At 49.5% G+C, this 15,089-nt stretch overlaps 5 protein-coding genes across 5 annotated transcripts; 2 read left to right on the forward strand and 3 right to left on the reverse strand.

Annotated features, from left to right (window-relative positions):
• Positions 1 to 820: 820 nt before the first annotated feature.
• Positions 821 to 1,402, reverse strand: LDX57_002924 (uncharacterized protein; the record flags this gene model as incomplete). Its single annotated transcript, XM_046084570.1, has 1 exon — positions 821 to 1,402. One exon carries the CDS (start codon positions 1,400 to 1,402, stop codon positions 821 to 823), a length of 582 nt encoding a protein of 193 aa, XP_045940533.1.
• Positions 1,403 to 2,877: 1,475 nt separating this feature from the next.
• Positions 2,878 to 3,126, forward strand: LDX57_002925 (uncharacterized protein; the record flags this gene model as incomplete). The annotated part of the gene is made up of 1 exon (XM_046084571.1): positions 2,878 to 3,126. One exon carries the CDS (start codon positions 2,878 to 2,880, stop codon positions 3,124 to 3,126), a length of 249 nt encoding a protein of 82 aa, XP_045940534.1.
• Positions 3,127 to 4,669: 1,543 nt separating this feature from the next.
• Positions 4,670 to 7,884, reverse strand: LDX57_002926 (uncharacterized protein; the record flags this gene model as incomplete). The annotated part of the gene is made up of 4 exons (XM_046084572.1): positions 7,416 to 7,884; positions 6,884 to 7,358; positions 6,022 to 6,834; positions 4,670 to 5,964 (listed from the first exon to the last, which is right to left on the reverse strand). Exons 1-4 carry the CDS (start codon positions 7,842 to 7,844, stop codon positions 4,670 to 4,672), a joined length of 3,012 nt encoding a protein of 1,003 aa, XP_045940535.1. The 5' UTR covers positions 7,845 to 7,884.
• Positions 7,885 to 10,713: 2,829 nt separating this feature from the next.
• On the forward strand, positions 10,714 to 11,147 carry DAD1 (DASH complex subunit DAD1; the record flags this gene model as incomplete). Its single annotated transcript, XM_046084573.1, has 3 exons — positions 10,714 to 10,803; positions 10,873 to 10,935; positions 10,998 to 11,147. The coding sequence occupies 3 exons, from the start codon at positions 10,714 to 10,716 to the stop codon at positions 11,145 to 11,147; spliced, it is 303 nt and encodes a 100-aa protein (XP_045940536.1).
• Positions 11,148 to 11,755: 608 nt separating this feature from the next.
• Positions 11,756 to 12,719, reverse strand: rho4 (Rho4-like protein; the record flags this gene model as incomplete). Its single annotated transcript, XM_046084574.1, has 3 exons — positions 11,756 to 12,118; positions 12,172 to 12,375; positions 12,432 to 12,719. The coding sequence occupies 3 exons, from the start codon at positions 12,717 to 12,719 to the stop codon at positions 11,756 to 11,758; spliced, it is 855 nt and encodes a 284-aa protein (XP_045940537.1).
• Between the last annotated feature and the right edge of the window lie 2,370 nt (positions 12,720 to 15,089).

The following is a 15,089-nucleotide window of genomic DNA, read 5'->3' on the forward strand; positions in this document are numbered from 1 at the left end:
AGATATGGAAGAGTCGTGCCCTTCAGCGGAGCCGGATTCCGCTAATGAAGCAATGCCAATATCTTTACTTTCCTCGGCAAAATGCCTTGTCCTGTCTGGTAGGTTAGCTCCTGCAGATGGGATATTAATCGCTCATTCTCGACATGATACTCCGGCATTCAATTGGAGCGTTCCCTGTCTTTTGCCTATATTCGGTACATCAACCGAGGCATCCAGCTGCTTGGCAGGTTCAACATCAGATCGCCGACAATATGGTTTAATAAAAGCGGGGTTCAGCAATACTAAATGCCGATGGACGGTAGTTGTTCGGATGTTTCAGATATGTGGAGTTGACTTAGGGATTTACATCCAGAGTCGCTGGTCGCAAACTAGTAGAACAGTCGGTAAGACTACTCCGAGTAAACAATTATTACAATAGCCTACCTTAAGCCTACCGTGGTTGTTATGTTTCACATGAGTCGAACATCATAATAGAAAGACGCGACTATCCCTTCTCGTTCTCGCCAATCTTCCTCTTTTTAGAACTTGTACCCATGGGCCCAAACATGCTATCCAATTTCTGCTGACCCTTCTCATGTTTCTCAACTTTTACTCTCTCCGAAGCGAGAACCGGAGGAAGCCCCTGCACTCTTTGTTTGGCATCATCCAATAACTCAACCTCCCTTTCGCGCTGCTTCTTGACAGTCGGAACAGACCAGGAGTTCGATCCTGCTGACTTGTATGCCAGCTTATACTTGGATCCACTGAGGCTCGTCTCGTAGGTGTTCGCGTCGACTTTCTTCACATACTGCGAGATGTGAGCCCAATCCTACCATCGCACTTACCTCGCCTCCGCCGTATCGCACAACCAGTTCAAACCAAACCAAGAAACCACGGTAGACCATACCTGATGTCCAACGATAAACCAGTGATACTCGGTACCAACGGGGGCGCCACTCCCCTGGGGCGCATTCTTCAGGCGTCGCTTGTTCGTTCGAAAATCGATTTTCCACAGATCCGGCTCCTCCTTCGTTTCCTTCCACGTTCCCGGCTCGTAGGTCCAAGTGTGAGAGCCTCCGACCGCCATCCCCGAGTAAACCTGTCCCTTGTATGACTTCAGCGCGTTGTACCCCCCTCCTGTGCCGACAAAGTCATCTGAATCGCGTTGGTCGCGTCCCATGGATGGTTCGCTGATCCCCATTACATCCGCGGGTACCTCGTCGTCCTCGTCCCAAGATACGGTGGACTTGGTTATCTGGGGACTAGTGATGGGACCGGGTGGAGCCTCTGCGCTGGCTTCCGGGACTGGGGCCGGGTGGTCGTCAGTGCCAGGGTCATTCTTCGCGGACGAGGGAGGCGACGGTGGATTCAGGTTCTGGCGTTGGTCAGTCGACCCATTCTTCTTGACACGTTTGGGAGACATGGAGAATTCTGTCGTTGGATTGGGGGGTGCGAAGAGGAGCAAGAAGGCAGATGAATGATACTCTGGTGGGGACAGGCGTACGAATATGGCTGCGCATCCCCTCGGCCATTGACGTCATCGGGCTCGTCTCCGAGGATTCCGCAAGTCTGCCGAACCCAACTCGAGAATGCTGGAAAAGGGATCCATATGATCGGCGTCTATTTTTAACGTTGGACATGCCTTTCACTGCGATGGCAGTCGCGATGGCAATGTTGATCGTGTGGTGCGTGGTGTGCATTATGGAAAATCCAGCGTCCTCCAAATAATATTCACTATGTGCAGCCGACTATTTGTGGAGTGCAGCAAAGATTTGCAGGTTATGCAATATCCGATGCCCGTGATCAGTCCGGCAGATGCCCGAAAGGACCGACTAGAGGGATTCGAGAGTGAATGCTCAATTTGAGTAGCACTACGGAGTAGTTGGCAACTACAAGAAGAAAAACGGAGGGAAAGAGATCACCGCCACAACGTCATTCCTCCCTGACGGACAGTCCCGTGATTGGCTCATAGCCACATTTCTCTCCGTCGGAATTATGGGGGAAGAACAATAAAATTGCTACTTGCTAGTTTGTATGTACTCCGTAAGGTGTACGGTGGAGGACCGACTGAAGAACACATCCACTTGGCGCCAGGTGCAGCATGACGGACGAACCATCGTCAGCCCCATCCCTCCTGGGCTCCATTCGCACTGACGCTCTATCACGTCTATCACCGAGGCGGAGGGGGAATGAAGTGCGCACCCACGCCATGGGATGCGCCACCAAGAGTCTCTCCATCGACAGCTGACCTCATTCCAAAGCATATCACTTTCCTCCCGGGATGTCGTTCTATTTCCGTCGTGTCGCATCCCACCCAGATTTTCCCTGCAGCGAAAATGAGCCTGTATCTCCACGCCCCAAAATCTCGTTATAAGTACACAGTAAGTCATCCATCCGGGCACCTCTGCCGGTTATCCAAATCCTATACAGTCAACTCTCTTCCGTCACGGATTTGATTCTCATCGGCCTTCCTGCCATCCCTGCACGGCACACTCCGCCAGCACTAAACCGCGTTAGCGCTCCTGCATCATCTTCAGACTCATTTTGTTTCCGACCCCGGTCTTGCTCCTCCTGAACTGCCCCTCCGCTCATCTCCCGTTGATCCACCGTCGCCGTGGATATATTCTCCGTCGTCTGCCTTTTTCTTTTCCTTCTTCTTTTCTCTTTTCCCCTCTTCTCTTCTTCTTCTTCTTCAAATCTTAGTACATCAGTATACCCTCCTCGTTTCACCTTTCCACCAGACCAGAACCTCCATATGGAGAATAGGGCTTACTCTCTCATCCCGTGACCCCTGTCCCTCCAGTCTCTCGATCTCGACCGCGACCTCTCCTCAACCAAACTCCAACCACTTTGAGTCACCTCAACTTAACCCAAACAAAAGAAGGAAGAATGCACGAAATGCCTTCCAAATTCATCGAACTTCTCGATCCTGAAGACTCGCCTCTGAAGATCTCCGACTCGGACGTCCGTCTCGAGGATGTGCTCGCCTCACACGACGCGTTCGTTAGCCGCCGACGCTCCTCGACGCAGTCCTCCTCCAAAACCAGCATCGAGAAAGGCATTGAGAAGGACCGCGAGCAGTCCTCGTCGCCGCCGCAGCGCTGGAAGCGATTGAGTAATATCTTGGTTCCGGCGAAGAGGGCGTGATTATTCCGCCTGTCCTCCGTCCTTCGTCGGCGTCTCGTCTCGTGCGAGCTAGCGACCAAGATACTCATACATGCGCATATTACACCTTATACCCTCCATATATACCTGCGTGTGTGTCTACCAGCACTTATACATATATACCTACACCGGTCAGGTCTGAGACAGGAAAGAGAGGATAGAGGCACGGCTATCTACATCTAGAGTCGAGTCGAGCCGAGCTGGATTGTTATCTCGTCTACCTACACATCCACCCCTCTTATGGTTTTCATGAATGATGGATACGAACAAAAAATTATGGATATGATATGATATGACTTTCTTAGCGTCATTTCACGTTAGAATTTACCTGCTACTGGCTTACGTGCTTTCTTTCTCTTATACCCGACTCGCTCTTCCTACTATTCTGGCTCCGAATCTAAATGACCGATCGGCGGAGTCGCCTTATTGATTTACGCTGTTGACGATCCGATACAATACAATACGATACCCATTTGCAGCTTCCTACTATTTATCTCTGCTAAATTTTGGCTATTTTACATTACCTTACCTACCTTGCGACTACTTGTCACCAACATTCTGTATCCAAAACCAAACGAAAGCAACAAAATCCAACAAATTCTCCAAACTTGCTTCCTTTCCCTCATCCATGCCCTCGGTAGAGAATCCCTCCCTCCCTACCACGCGTAACACAAAAAGGAAATTCTAAAATCATCTGCTTCGGCACCCGCCACCCCTCTCTCTCCAAAGAACCCCGAAAACAAAGAACATCTCTTTGAATCACCTTTCTAGATACAATAACCATGGAAATCACCAGCCCGGCCCAGTGGACGGCCTAGAAGTCCAGACAGTCCAGACACCGTAGGCAGGATAAAACCCATTCTAGAGCCTTGTCATGTAAGCAATCAAATAGTAACCACAGCGAGAACGACAAACAATGCACGGAGTAACTTAAGTGCTCCGTAAGCAAGCAAGCAAGTTAATTTCTTTGTCTCGGCTCCTCGGCGGTGCCTAGGCACACCGTACACCGTTAGGTAGCACGGAGTACGGAGTACCTACCTAGGGACCTCGCAATGTACGGAGTATGTACCTAATGTAAGACAGGTAAGGGGGGTGGAGGACACCGGTTTGATTATCATTGGTCCCTGGGGGAAACGATTTGGTTGGGGGCTAGGGTACCTATGTACCTACCTAGGCCGGACTTGCTACTACCCACTAGCAACCTATGAGAATCCCTGCCATTGTCATATTACTGTTGTTGTTATAGGTACACAGCGTGGGTGATAGGTGGGACGGGTCAGGGATGGATTCCGTGTGATGGGGCTTGGGGGTTTGGTGTTGGGGGTTCTGGGCTGTGGAACGGTGTAGTGTCGGGGGTCGGAGGGTCTCGATCGTGCCATTCCTGAAAGTGAGTTGGATCTGCTTCAGTAAGCTTTATAGGGGGTCTGGTATCTCAATTGGGCTCATCGAGAATATTGAGAAGGTTTGGAATTGATAATTTGGTATCGTATTATACTACGATGAATGGAGAAAAGGAAGTCTGTTCTCACAGAACCCGCACAGAAACATACGGCACGACTCGTACAACGCCAATCAGTCCGTTATCCACGGCCCCTGGAACGTCCAGCTCCATCAGCTCGAACTCAGGCGACCGGCCGGCACTTTTCAATTCATTCAGCATAGTCCGTAAATAGTTCCACATGGTAGAGGGCACTTCGACGCGAACCTCGTTCCGTCCGCGGACAACGTATTCTCCAATGTCAATCTTGGGCGCATTGTAGTCGAATGCGGGGACGCGGTTGTTGTTGATGAACACGCGCGCACCATTGGGCGTTTTGGGAAGGAAAAGGTAGGCTCCGTCGGCGGATTGACGCTCGTCAGAGACAGGAGGCCAGGTCAATGAGGTGGAGTAGTAGCCTAGACCGGAGGCGTTGGCGATGGCTGGGATCTGTTGCCAGGAGATGAGAGATGAGAGGTGGTGGGTTGTATTGTGCTTCACAGCAATGGTGGATGCGTCAGAGAGGTTCGAGGGACGCTTCCAGTGCTCCACAGTTAGTGTCCAGTTGGATAGGGTATACGGTTGACTTGGAGTCTTAGTTGTGTGATCGATCGTCCTGCCGTTCGACAGTGTAAGGGGAGTATCATCTGAGTCGGCTGAGATGTGAACTTGCAAATGTCTGGTGCTGCTGCCATATTTATAACCAATGACTGATGATGGCGCCTGGGTTACGTGAGGTGAACTATTTCCTGGCACGAAGCCGATGATAACGGTTTGGTTCCCTGCCAGCTGAAGCGGTATCACCGTACGTCCGGCCTTCTGCTCGTACTCAAGAACAGGGGTTTGCTTTCCGGTCCAAGTATCGAAGACATAAGGTCGCTTAGTTGTCGCCACGCTGATGCTGCCGGTTGACTCGTCGATGTCGGAAAAGAGATACACAAACTCAGTACCATCCGGGTGTGACCTCCAGGTCGGATACCACGTCCCATTGCACTGCACTTGCACGCGTGGTGTGATTCCTAGATCAAGAAGCTGTGTCGCAGTCTTTCCCAAAGACACAATATGGACATTACTTGTTTCTCGTAGAGACGAGATCTCCCGCGTCAAACCCTCGGTATTTCCATCCTTGGAGATGTATGCGTTTGGAAGACCACCTGACAGGATGATCGGCAATCCGGCGCGCGCAAAAGACTTGATGTCTCGCACCGCTTGGCTGGTAAGATTGGCTGAGCTAGGAATGACCATCGCGCGGAAGTTCGGGCCTTCGGGTGCAAGGGAGTCATTCTTGACGTGAGCCTGCGGTAGGGCGAAATTGTCGGGTGAGAGATACAAGTATGTGAAGCCTTTGGATCAACGTTAGCAAACCCACCCAAGGTCATAAGATGCAAACTTATTCGTACCTTGCTTGGCAAGGTCGGTCTCGTTGTAGACAGTCGGCCAATATCCATCTGTAGCCGAGTCCTTGTTGTAAACGACCACATCAATCTTGGACTGTCCTTTCTGCTGGATGTACTGCACTCTTCCCATATAATTGAGAGCCTCTGATAAGCCATGATCCCAGAATGGAAGCTTCTCCGAAAATAAATCAGCAAACAGATACCAGAATGGTGTGTTCCCGGGCCATGTGGTCGCTAGGTAATCGCCCGTGTAGGTCTGCCCATGCAGCACAACCTGATTAACACCTCCAGAGACAGCACGACTAATTTGCCACAGCAGGTCGGTGATACTGTGCTGGTATCCCTTCGACTCGACGCCTCCCATTTCATTAGAAATGACCCGCTTGCCAGTGAGGACGGCAGGGCCCGCGAATTGACGGTATCCATCAACGTTGTCTTCAAATTGCAGACTTTCGCATTCAGGCGCGTTCACCACGGGTATACTTGCCAGCGCATCTAGAGGCAAATTGTACGACACTTGCGACGAGAACTGCAAATTCATCCCGTTGGCCCAGTCTGTCAAGTGCTGAATGTAGGCGCGGTATCCCTCCTGCAGCGCACTTCGAAAGTCATTGATATAGCCGATGCCTTGATCCGGGGTATCAAGCACACATTGTATCGTACCCGGAGCACCACTCTGAATATTGATGTTGTTGTTCTTGTACATTATCAAAGGAAGATACGTCTTGAGGTTGTAGCCGTGTTTCTTCATGAAGATATCCGGAAGATCGCGAGTCCACGACATATTTGACTCAATCTCAATGCTATCCTCCCAGCCTTTAACTTGTTAGCCGTCACAGACTCTCTTCTGGATTTTCCAACGTACCATAATTGCCAACCGCAGCAAGAAGCGATTTGACCTCGTCTTTAAGGATATGTTTTTCCCAGAATCTAGTGACCGTCTGTGCGCCTCGAGCACTGAAGTGATCCACAGCGAATGATCCGTTGTCAAAGATCGATCCAGAAGCATTACTCGTACTTGGATAGTTGGTGTGCAAAGTCAAATGCTGGTAGAACGCGAATAATCTGTGGCCTTGGCCGCCTGTCGCAGTGGGAAGCCTCAACTGCAGTTGGCCTGTTGAAGATACATTGCGTGACCATTCCTGTAGCGTCTCATTCTTGAGCTTATATTGTGTGTAGTTCGGCTGTGTTTCGAAGATAGGGATTCCAGCTCCGGGGTTGCTCAGGTTTCGACTGGACAGCACTTGGGCTGAGACCACTGCCACCAGCTCTCCTCGGCCCCAGCCAGGAACCAGGCTACTAAAGACGCCATTCGATGGGACGGCAGCTGATGCATACGACTAGATCCCAATAAGTCAGCGTAAATCAATAAATCTTCGATTATATTGGACACATACCAAGTCCCACTGGAGACCTTCATCATCAACGCTGGCTGGCACACCCTGTCCTGCAGCCGGTCCTATCGAAAAGTCCATCACCATACCCGCATCCTTATGGGCCCGGAGAGCAGCCTCGAAGATGTCCAGAAAGTCAGGCGTCCCAAACCCATACTTCGACCAGTCTGCCCCAGGCACAGACTCTCCGTAATTGTAGTAGGGAACGAACTCGACGCCACCAGCGCCAATAGCTCCTGCGCTTTTGATATTCTCCTGAACAATGGTCGCGTTCACGCTGGCATCTGGAAGCCAGTAGCGAAACCGAGGCCGGATACGGCTCGAGGGGTTCTCAAAGCTCCCATAATCCAAGTCCGCATTGACTTGATCGTTCACTGCCGCCAGCCCATACTGCGGTAGCAGCAAGGTAGCGAGAAATGCGAGTTTTCTCATGGTGGATTGTATCTGGTGGATGCGGCCTCCTGTTCTCACCCCTGCGAGCAACCCAGTTTAAGTTCTAAAACACGCGATTAAAAATCGTCAACCATGATTACAGCATGTTCGGTGAATCACATCCCGAGATAATGATCGTCCGGAAATTCCGAGGTGGCCCAGTTCGGGACATGACGAATGTGCTCCTCCTTTCTTGGTTTACTGTGGACCCGAAAAACCGTTTGGTGCATAGACAATAGTGAATTCCGAGTTGAGAAAATCCCTCTTGACTGAAAACAAGAGCACAAGAGGTCAAATATTCCAAAAATGTGTTCATAACCACTGCTCATTCTCAGAGCCCATCACCACCATCTCTGACCTGCTTACCGCAAAGTACTCAGTAGGTTTCCGGCTGAACGTCGGATGATCGACACGCATAAATGGACCGTACACGTACACGTATACGGTGTATCCGAGACTGAAGCACAGCGTCATCAACTCTTATGCCTCAGGACTCGGTTCTCACCGACGAGGACCCCCGCTTCCCGGCTTCAAAGTGGAGAATCGTCAGGTTTAGGCTGTGTTCGTGGGGTAAGGTGTGGAGAAGTCGGGGTCGCTCTTAGCGAGACCACTAGAAATGCGTTTAATCTGTAGGTACATTGCAGGGAATATGATGATGAAAGTCGGGCACGAATGAAAGAGAAAAATCGGAGAATGAAATACCGAAGGCAGCTAAATTATCGCTTTGAGACATAACGGTCAGGTGACGTCAAATCTTCCATTTAACCTCCCCTGCCACCAACCATTTCTCTGTCTTACTATTCCAGATAACTGGCTCTGAGCTGTATTTCTTTTGTAGGTTGGCAAGATTCTATCAGCTCAATATGAAGAAATATGTCTACACCCGGTTCTCGGATACTCTCATTCAACTGTCCGTTAACTTCTCCTTCCTCCAACGCCAACCCAAGGCAAACGGCGGTCGAAGAAAGTCCAGAAGACAGTAGACCGGTGTAGCCTTGGCGATGCTCATGCTGGGATCATTCAAAGTATTATAGTATTGAACATTATGTGAGTGTCTTGTATCAGGAGAGCTAGCTTCGTAGCTTTATCACATACAGCGAGACACGTCCAAAGCCATGTATCTGGCAATAGATCTCTAGCAACCGTGTGCCGTAGAACAACCCACAACCGGTCAAAAAACAAACTACATGGAGCCGAGACTGTGGGTTTGAGCCTGTGAGAGACGGCAGAAAGCAAACAGTGATAGGGCCCAGGAATTGATCCAGAAATGCCAACTGATACATCCGTCGCAAGGCCAAGCTTTCGCCAGAAATTGCCTTCCAGACTGCCTTGAAAGTTCTCTAACAAATTCATGACTTTGGTAATACCTGTATTTGAACTGCAATCGAGGGGTGGCGAAAGTTATTCACAATGCTCAAACGAAAATTGTTTTGTCTCTAAACTCGTTGGCGATATGATCAACGCAGGCTAAAATATCCAAAGTATAACAAAAGCACTCTCATCCTCGCTGATTGAAGCAGTACACAAGGAACGTGGGAGATGTAGCACATACTCAAGAGATACTAAGAGGACTGCTTGTTGATCCCCTCCTCAAGGATCCTTAGCACATGGCTCAAACCACGCAAGGGTCCGACTAAAGCAGGATGGTCTATATCTCCTCCCACAAAAAGATATATTTTCTAGTGCATACCAAACAGTATTAGATGCAAGTCGGTCGTGGTGGGATTTGTGCATCCTCTAAAGAACTCGGCAATGATATTGATCATTGCAAGCCCACATATGCGCAGATAATCCCTTCCGATCTAGGCGTACGCCAGTGACAACCGGGAATCCTATTTATTTTGCACTGAAATCATATCGCGATATTCAGAAGGCTCGAGGTTCGAAACTCAGCTTCCGATATTGATCCTTCGATATCTAGATTATGGAATATCGCCAGTGATCTCGCTATGTACGGACTCGCAGACTGAGAAACTTTTTCCATGTGCAGTATTCTGTTCAACAAGATCGAATCGAGCATATCCACCAAGTTGAAGACAATCGCAGAGGTCTCAACACTTTCCTACTCCAGATGAAATGATTTAGCATCACATGAAGCCTGCACAGCCCGGGCAGGAAAGAATAAAGACTTGCAAAGCACAGATGTATAAACCCCCGTCATCTCGGTTTTTTCTTTCACAGATGCCCAATCGCATTCATCGTCCTCATTGAGATTGGTGCAAAACGGCGCTGGCCTAAAAGCCTCACGATGTCGTTGATACGGCAACTGAAAGGTGGTGAAATGGATCTTTCATGTGCCAAAAGTCCGAAACATAATTGTCTACTCCGTAAATGCCTCTTGCTGATACGCTAAGATAGGATCGTCAAGGCCCACCACCGGGCCTAATCGTATCCTCAGCTAGCCACTGCTTAATCCCAATGAGTGAATTATGAAAACAGAAGCGCACTAGAGCCGAACAGTCAAGCGAGTACGGAGTAGACCACTGGAAGCCCCGTAGAACGGAAAAGGAAAGGAAAGAAATGTCTCAACCCGACACTACCCGAGTGATCAACATCAACATCAACAAAACGTCCCCACCACATGCAAAAGGCGGTCAACGCCCTCTGAAGGCAGAACGACACGTGCCCCTGGCGACGAAAGGCCACCATACCCGATCAGGCAGCACCAGCCCCGCATGGCCGCATCAGCCACAAGCAAAAACAGCCCAACATCACGCGTGGAATGTCTAGAACGTCGAAGGAGAATAGGTCTCGTGTAGGCTAATTGTGGGATTTTGTTGTTTCCGTCGTGTTCTACAAGAAGCTCTCTTCTACGACAGGTCTTGTCTCCGTCCTATAAAGATCAATCAATTAGTTGAAGACGCGCGAGATGTCGACCACCCCGATTTCGAAGCCAAGATCCTCAACGCCGACGGTGTTCGAGCAGCAGCGCGGAGAGCTAGTTCGGGAGATTGCCGGTGTACGTATCCTTTCCCAGGATTTATGGACTGTCAGGGGCTCACATGATGGTGTCGCTAACTTCGTTCAGGGAATGGAGCAAGTCCTTCAAAATATCAACCGGTTAAACCGGAATCTGGAGAGCATTATTTCGGTGAGTGGCTACGTACAATTTTTCCCCTTTTTTGCCCGGCTCTATAACCTAACAGCGACAAGGTGGGCAACGAATTCGGTTCCGTCGAGGCCCTGTGGTCTCAATTCGAGAATTTCATGGCCAAGCCGGAACAAGAAGCCGAGAGTGGCACGAAACAGAAAGAACATCACCAAGATGAAGGCCAAAGCGAGGTCCATGAGCAGGACTCGTGAGCTGCCTGAACAGATGATGGGAAATGGGAGATGGACTACCGATTGAGTTTACGTATTGCATGCCAGGGGGTGTTCCGGTCTAGTGTTTTTATGGTTCAGTTTTATGTGCTTTGTTTATTACAGGGAGACGGATACCAAAATATGAGTTAGACAATTTATTGATTCAGTTACATGGGATTTTCGCTTGCGCCAGTAAACACCCACCCCATGCATGCGGAAGAGTGGCCTTCAGACCGAGTTCGTGACAGACATCAAGAATTGAAACAGGGGCCAGGGCTCAAGGAAAGCAACAATTGGGGCCGGGAGAAAGGGATAAGGGGATGGGATAATCGTGATTTATGGAAACATTCATCAAGGGACAATAACAGGTATAACAACATGGGATCACATAATCATCAGAAAGCCGCCATTACCAAGAAAGGAAGAAACAAAAGAAAAGACAAAAAGGGGGCAAGACAAATAACAGTCTGGGAAAAATGACAAAAGGTCGGGTCTCAAGGGAAAGCCGCCAAAGCAACCAGGCTTTTAATCGGCGTACATCAAAACAAACAGGTAAGGCGCGAGTATAGACGGAGAAAGCGACCACGATACCCAACGGATATGGCAATCTACAAGATCTTGCAGGTACGCTTCTTGACTTTCTTGGGGCCGGCACTGGGGCCGCTGCGTCCTGCGCTGGGTTTCCCGCCCGAGGTATAACTTTGACTGTGGTTCCAGCCTTCCTCGGCGTTCACAACGGTGTCAACTGCCATTTGGAAAACCCCGTCCACTCCGCGCATTTCTTTGCTGCTGCATTCCACATATGATGCATTCATTCTCCGAGCAACTGTCTGTCCCTGTTCTGGTGTGACTGGGGTGAGACCCTGGGTCTTAAGGAGCTCAATGCACGTTCTTTTATTCCGCAGGTCCGACTTCAACCCTACCAGAATTATCGGTGTGGTTGGGCAGAAATGCAAGACCTCGGGATACCACTAGTATCTGTGAGAAGTTGTTTTTCCTAGCTAGATTGTCTGGCTTGACTTACCTTGTCCATTACATTCTCCAAAGACGCAGGGCAGTCAATCGCAAAGCAAACAAACAACAGATCCGTCTCAGGGTAGGAGAGCGGACGCAGACGATCATACTCTTCCTGACCAGCAGTATCCCAGAGAGCCAGCTCGACCGTCTTTCCTGAAGCCCGATGAATCGTTTGCGTGATGTAGTTTTCGAAAACGGTGGGAACATATTTCTAGCCGCACATTAGATCCACATTTCAACCAAGGATGAACGTGCCTGGGAACCCACCTCTGGGAAGTATCCTTGCGAGTAACTGATCAAAAGACATGTCTTTCCGCATCCACCATCACCCACCACCACGAACTTCTTCGAATACGCCGGTGGTTGAGTTATATTTGTCGCCTCCGATGCCCGACCGCTTGAAATGCTGGTATTTGTGCTCACTGTGCCGTTGCTCACGCGGACACTCTGACTGCGTCCCCGGTTGTGTCGTGGGGTCATCGAAGGTGGAGGAGTGGCGAGAGAATGGCGTCGCGAGGCTGCATACAGTTGGTCGTCGTACATCTGACCTGACATATTGGCGAGATAGGAAATTTTGAGGAGAACGTGGTGTCCAAGGCAGCCGAAAATGGAAGTGTCGGTCTGACGAGACGAATCGAGATTTATTGAATATTATAGATCCACAGCAAAATGGGAGGGGGATGCCGGAGATTTTTTTTTCTTTTTTTCCCTGTTTTGTCTATCTCGTTCGATATATGTCGTCAATTCGCTTGCGGTGTAGAATGATCGAGTATGTAGAGGGATAAGAGTGAGGCGGAAGACGAAAGGGAGAAAGAAGAAGAGGGAGAATCACGAAGATCGCAAACAGAACAAAGGAAGAAACGGTGGAAGAAAGGGATGAAGGCCAGGCTCAAGTTCGAGATCGCTCTTCCATGGCTGCTCTAACAACGAGCTCGCAGCTGACGTGAAACCGATGTTTACGGGCCGATGGGCTGCCATGGCAACGCCGCGGGACAGATGACGCACCAGCTCCGCTGTCACTCCCCCCTTCCCAGTCCCTGAACCAGTCATCACCGTTTATTTTTAGTAGATTCGCCTTGGTCTGGCCTGTCACCACTCCGATCGAGAAATCGGATCCTGTTTTTTTAGTGTCGGGGGTGACCCGGATAATCGACAATTCAATCTGAACGTCCACGACCATCTTGAAACTGCGATTCTTGCAGGACCTTGGCAGTAACAATGATTCCTTGCCCTACGGTCCTTTGCTCCATAAATCGCGCTAGTAGTATCCCCAGCAGCCTTGCCACAATGGCTCCAAGGATGGGCTCTTTGTTTGTGCCCGGTTTTCCGGTGTTGGGGAAAGTAGATATAATCCATTGTCTATTTGACTAGCGGAGTTGGAGCTCCGCAAGTATCAAAACATAATGGAATCAAATTGCAAGTTGAAAGAACTACTTGGACGACCCACTATGTACTGGAGATAGCAAATTATAATCGCTCGGTTTGAGACAACGAACAGAATTGAACCTTTGTCTTGATACCACATGTGAAGGATATGCACAACGGAGGTAACAATATCTGTCCAATCATCTACAAGTAAATCTATCTCATATGCAATCAAGAACACGGTATGCTCCGAAGACTACAGAGTTAGTTGCCTCCTACTAAAAGATGACCTGCATAGTTCGCAGTAGTGCTGCGGCTGAGTGTGACGACCAGCACGAGAGAACAAAGAGCGGAGTTGAAGATGCTGCAGTCCAGCCTTTAATGATAAAGCTGCTCGGTGGTTTCTAAACTACGTGAAGCACGCTTTGAAATGTGCCCAAGCTCTCTGGTTTGGCCGTATCCAACCAGGCGGAACGACAACCATTCCGGCTCTTTGAGGCTGAGGCTCCGTTTATTAAATGTCCTTAGGTCCAATATATGGGACATTCTCATCACTTAGAGTATCTAAATGCTCTAGGCATATAGTAATCTTGCCTTGCATTGCAAGAATCAATAGTTGTATTTCATACTTCATACGCCGTAGGTGAAGTAAATATACATCAGCTATGGCTATATGCGGACGACCTGTGACAACAAAAAGAAGAATAAAATGAAGACAGATATTACCAGTCTCAATCCAACAGTATCCCTATATTCAGTGATATCCCAAATAGCATCACCATCAATCGTTATCCTTCCGAATTCGTTGTTGACGCCTCATAGTTAATCAACTACCGGATCTGACTAAGCGCCCGCACACAAGGGCGCTGACCGCCAAAGAGCCAAACCGCTTGGATACCGCGGGACAAATTATGATGACCCGAGTTTAGTCCCATTAATCAGTGTCCTTCCCCCCTGAGGGTATACGGAATCCTGCAGAGACGCAAGCCTCGCACGTTCGTGCGTTTGAGCATCCGGAGGCATTGTCACCAGTGCTGCACATCCTGAAACCCGACTGGATCTCGATCTATGGGGTAATCCACAATCGCTTCTTCCTCCTCCAGATCGTTCCGGATACGGCCATCCACAACAATGAGTGGCAAGCCTGACGCCGGCCTCCGCGGCCTCAATCACTGTACGTCGAGTCTCCTGACCTCGGCGCATTCCAATAGATGACATGGTTGACGTCTTCTAGATCAGAGACAACTTCCGTCATGGCGGTATTGGCCCCGACAAAAACTGTTGCCTCTGGTCCGGTTTGAGACGCCGTATCTTGCCTGGGCGCAAGAGAAGGTGCGGACTCCGACTCTCGACTCCTACTTCGCATTTACGGCCAATTTGGGAACCCACACATTTTTCATGGTCTTCTTGCCGATCTTGTTCTGGAGTGGATATAATAGCTTGGGCCGTGGGTAGGTGCTTAGAATCCAACAATAAGATCGGATCCGATCGGCTAACGTTTTGCGCGCTGGTAGAATGGTGAATCTATTAGCATCCGGTGTATTCTTTAGTGGATTTATC

This window comes from Aspergillus melleus (assembly GCF_016097325.1).
Source record: "Aspergillus melleus strain CBS 546.65 chromosome Unknown contig2, whole genome shotgun sequence".
In the NCBI taxonomy this organism is placed as follows: Eukaryota; Fungi; Ascomycota; class Eurotiomycetes; order Eurotiales; family Aspergillaceae; genus Aspergillus; species Aspergillus melleus.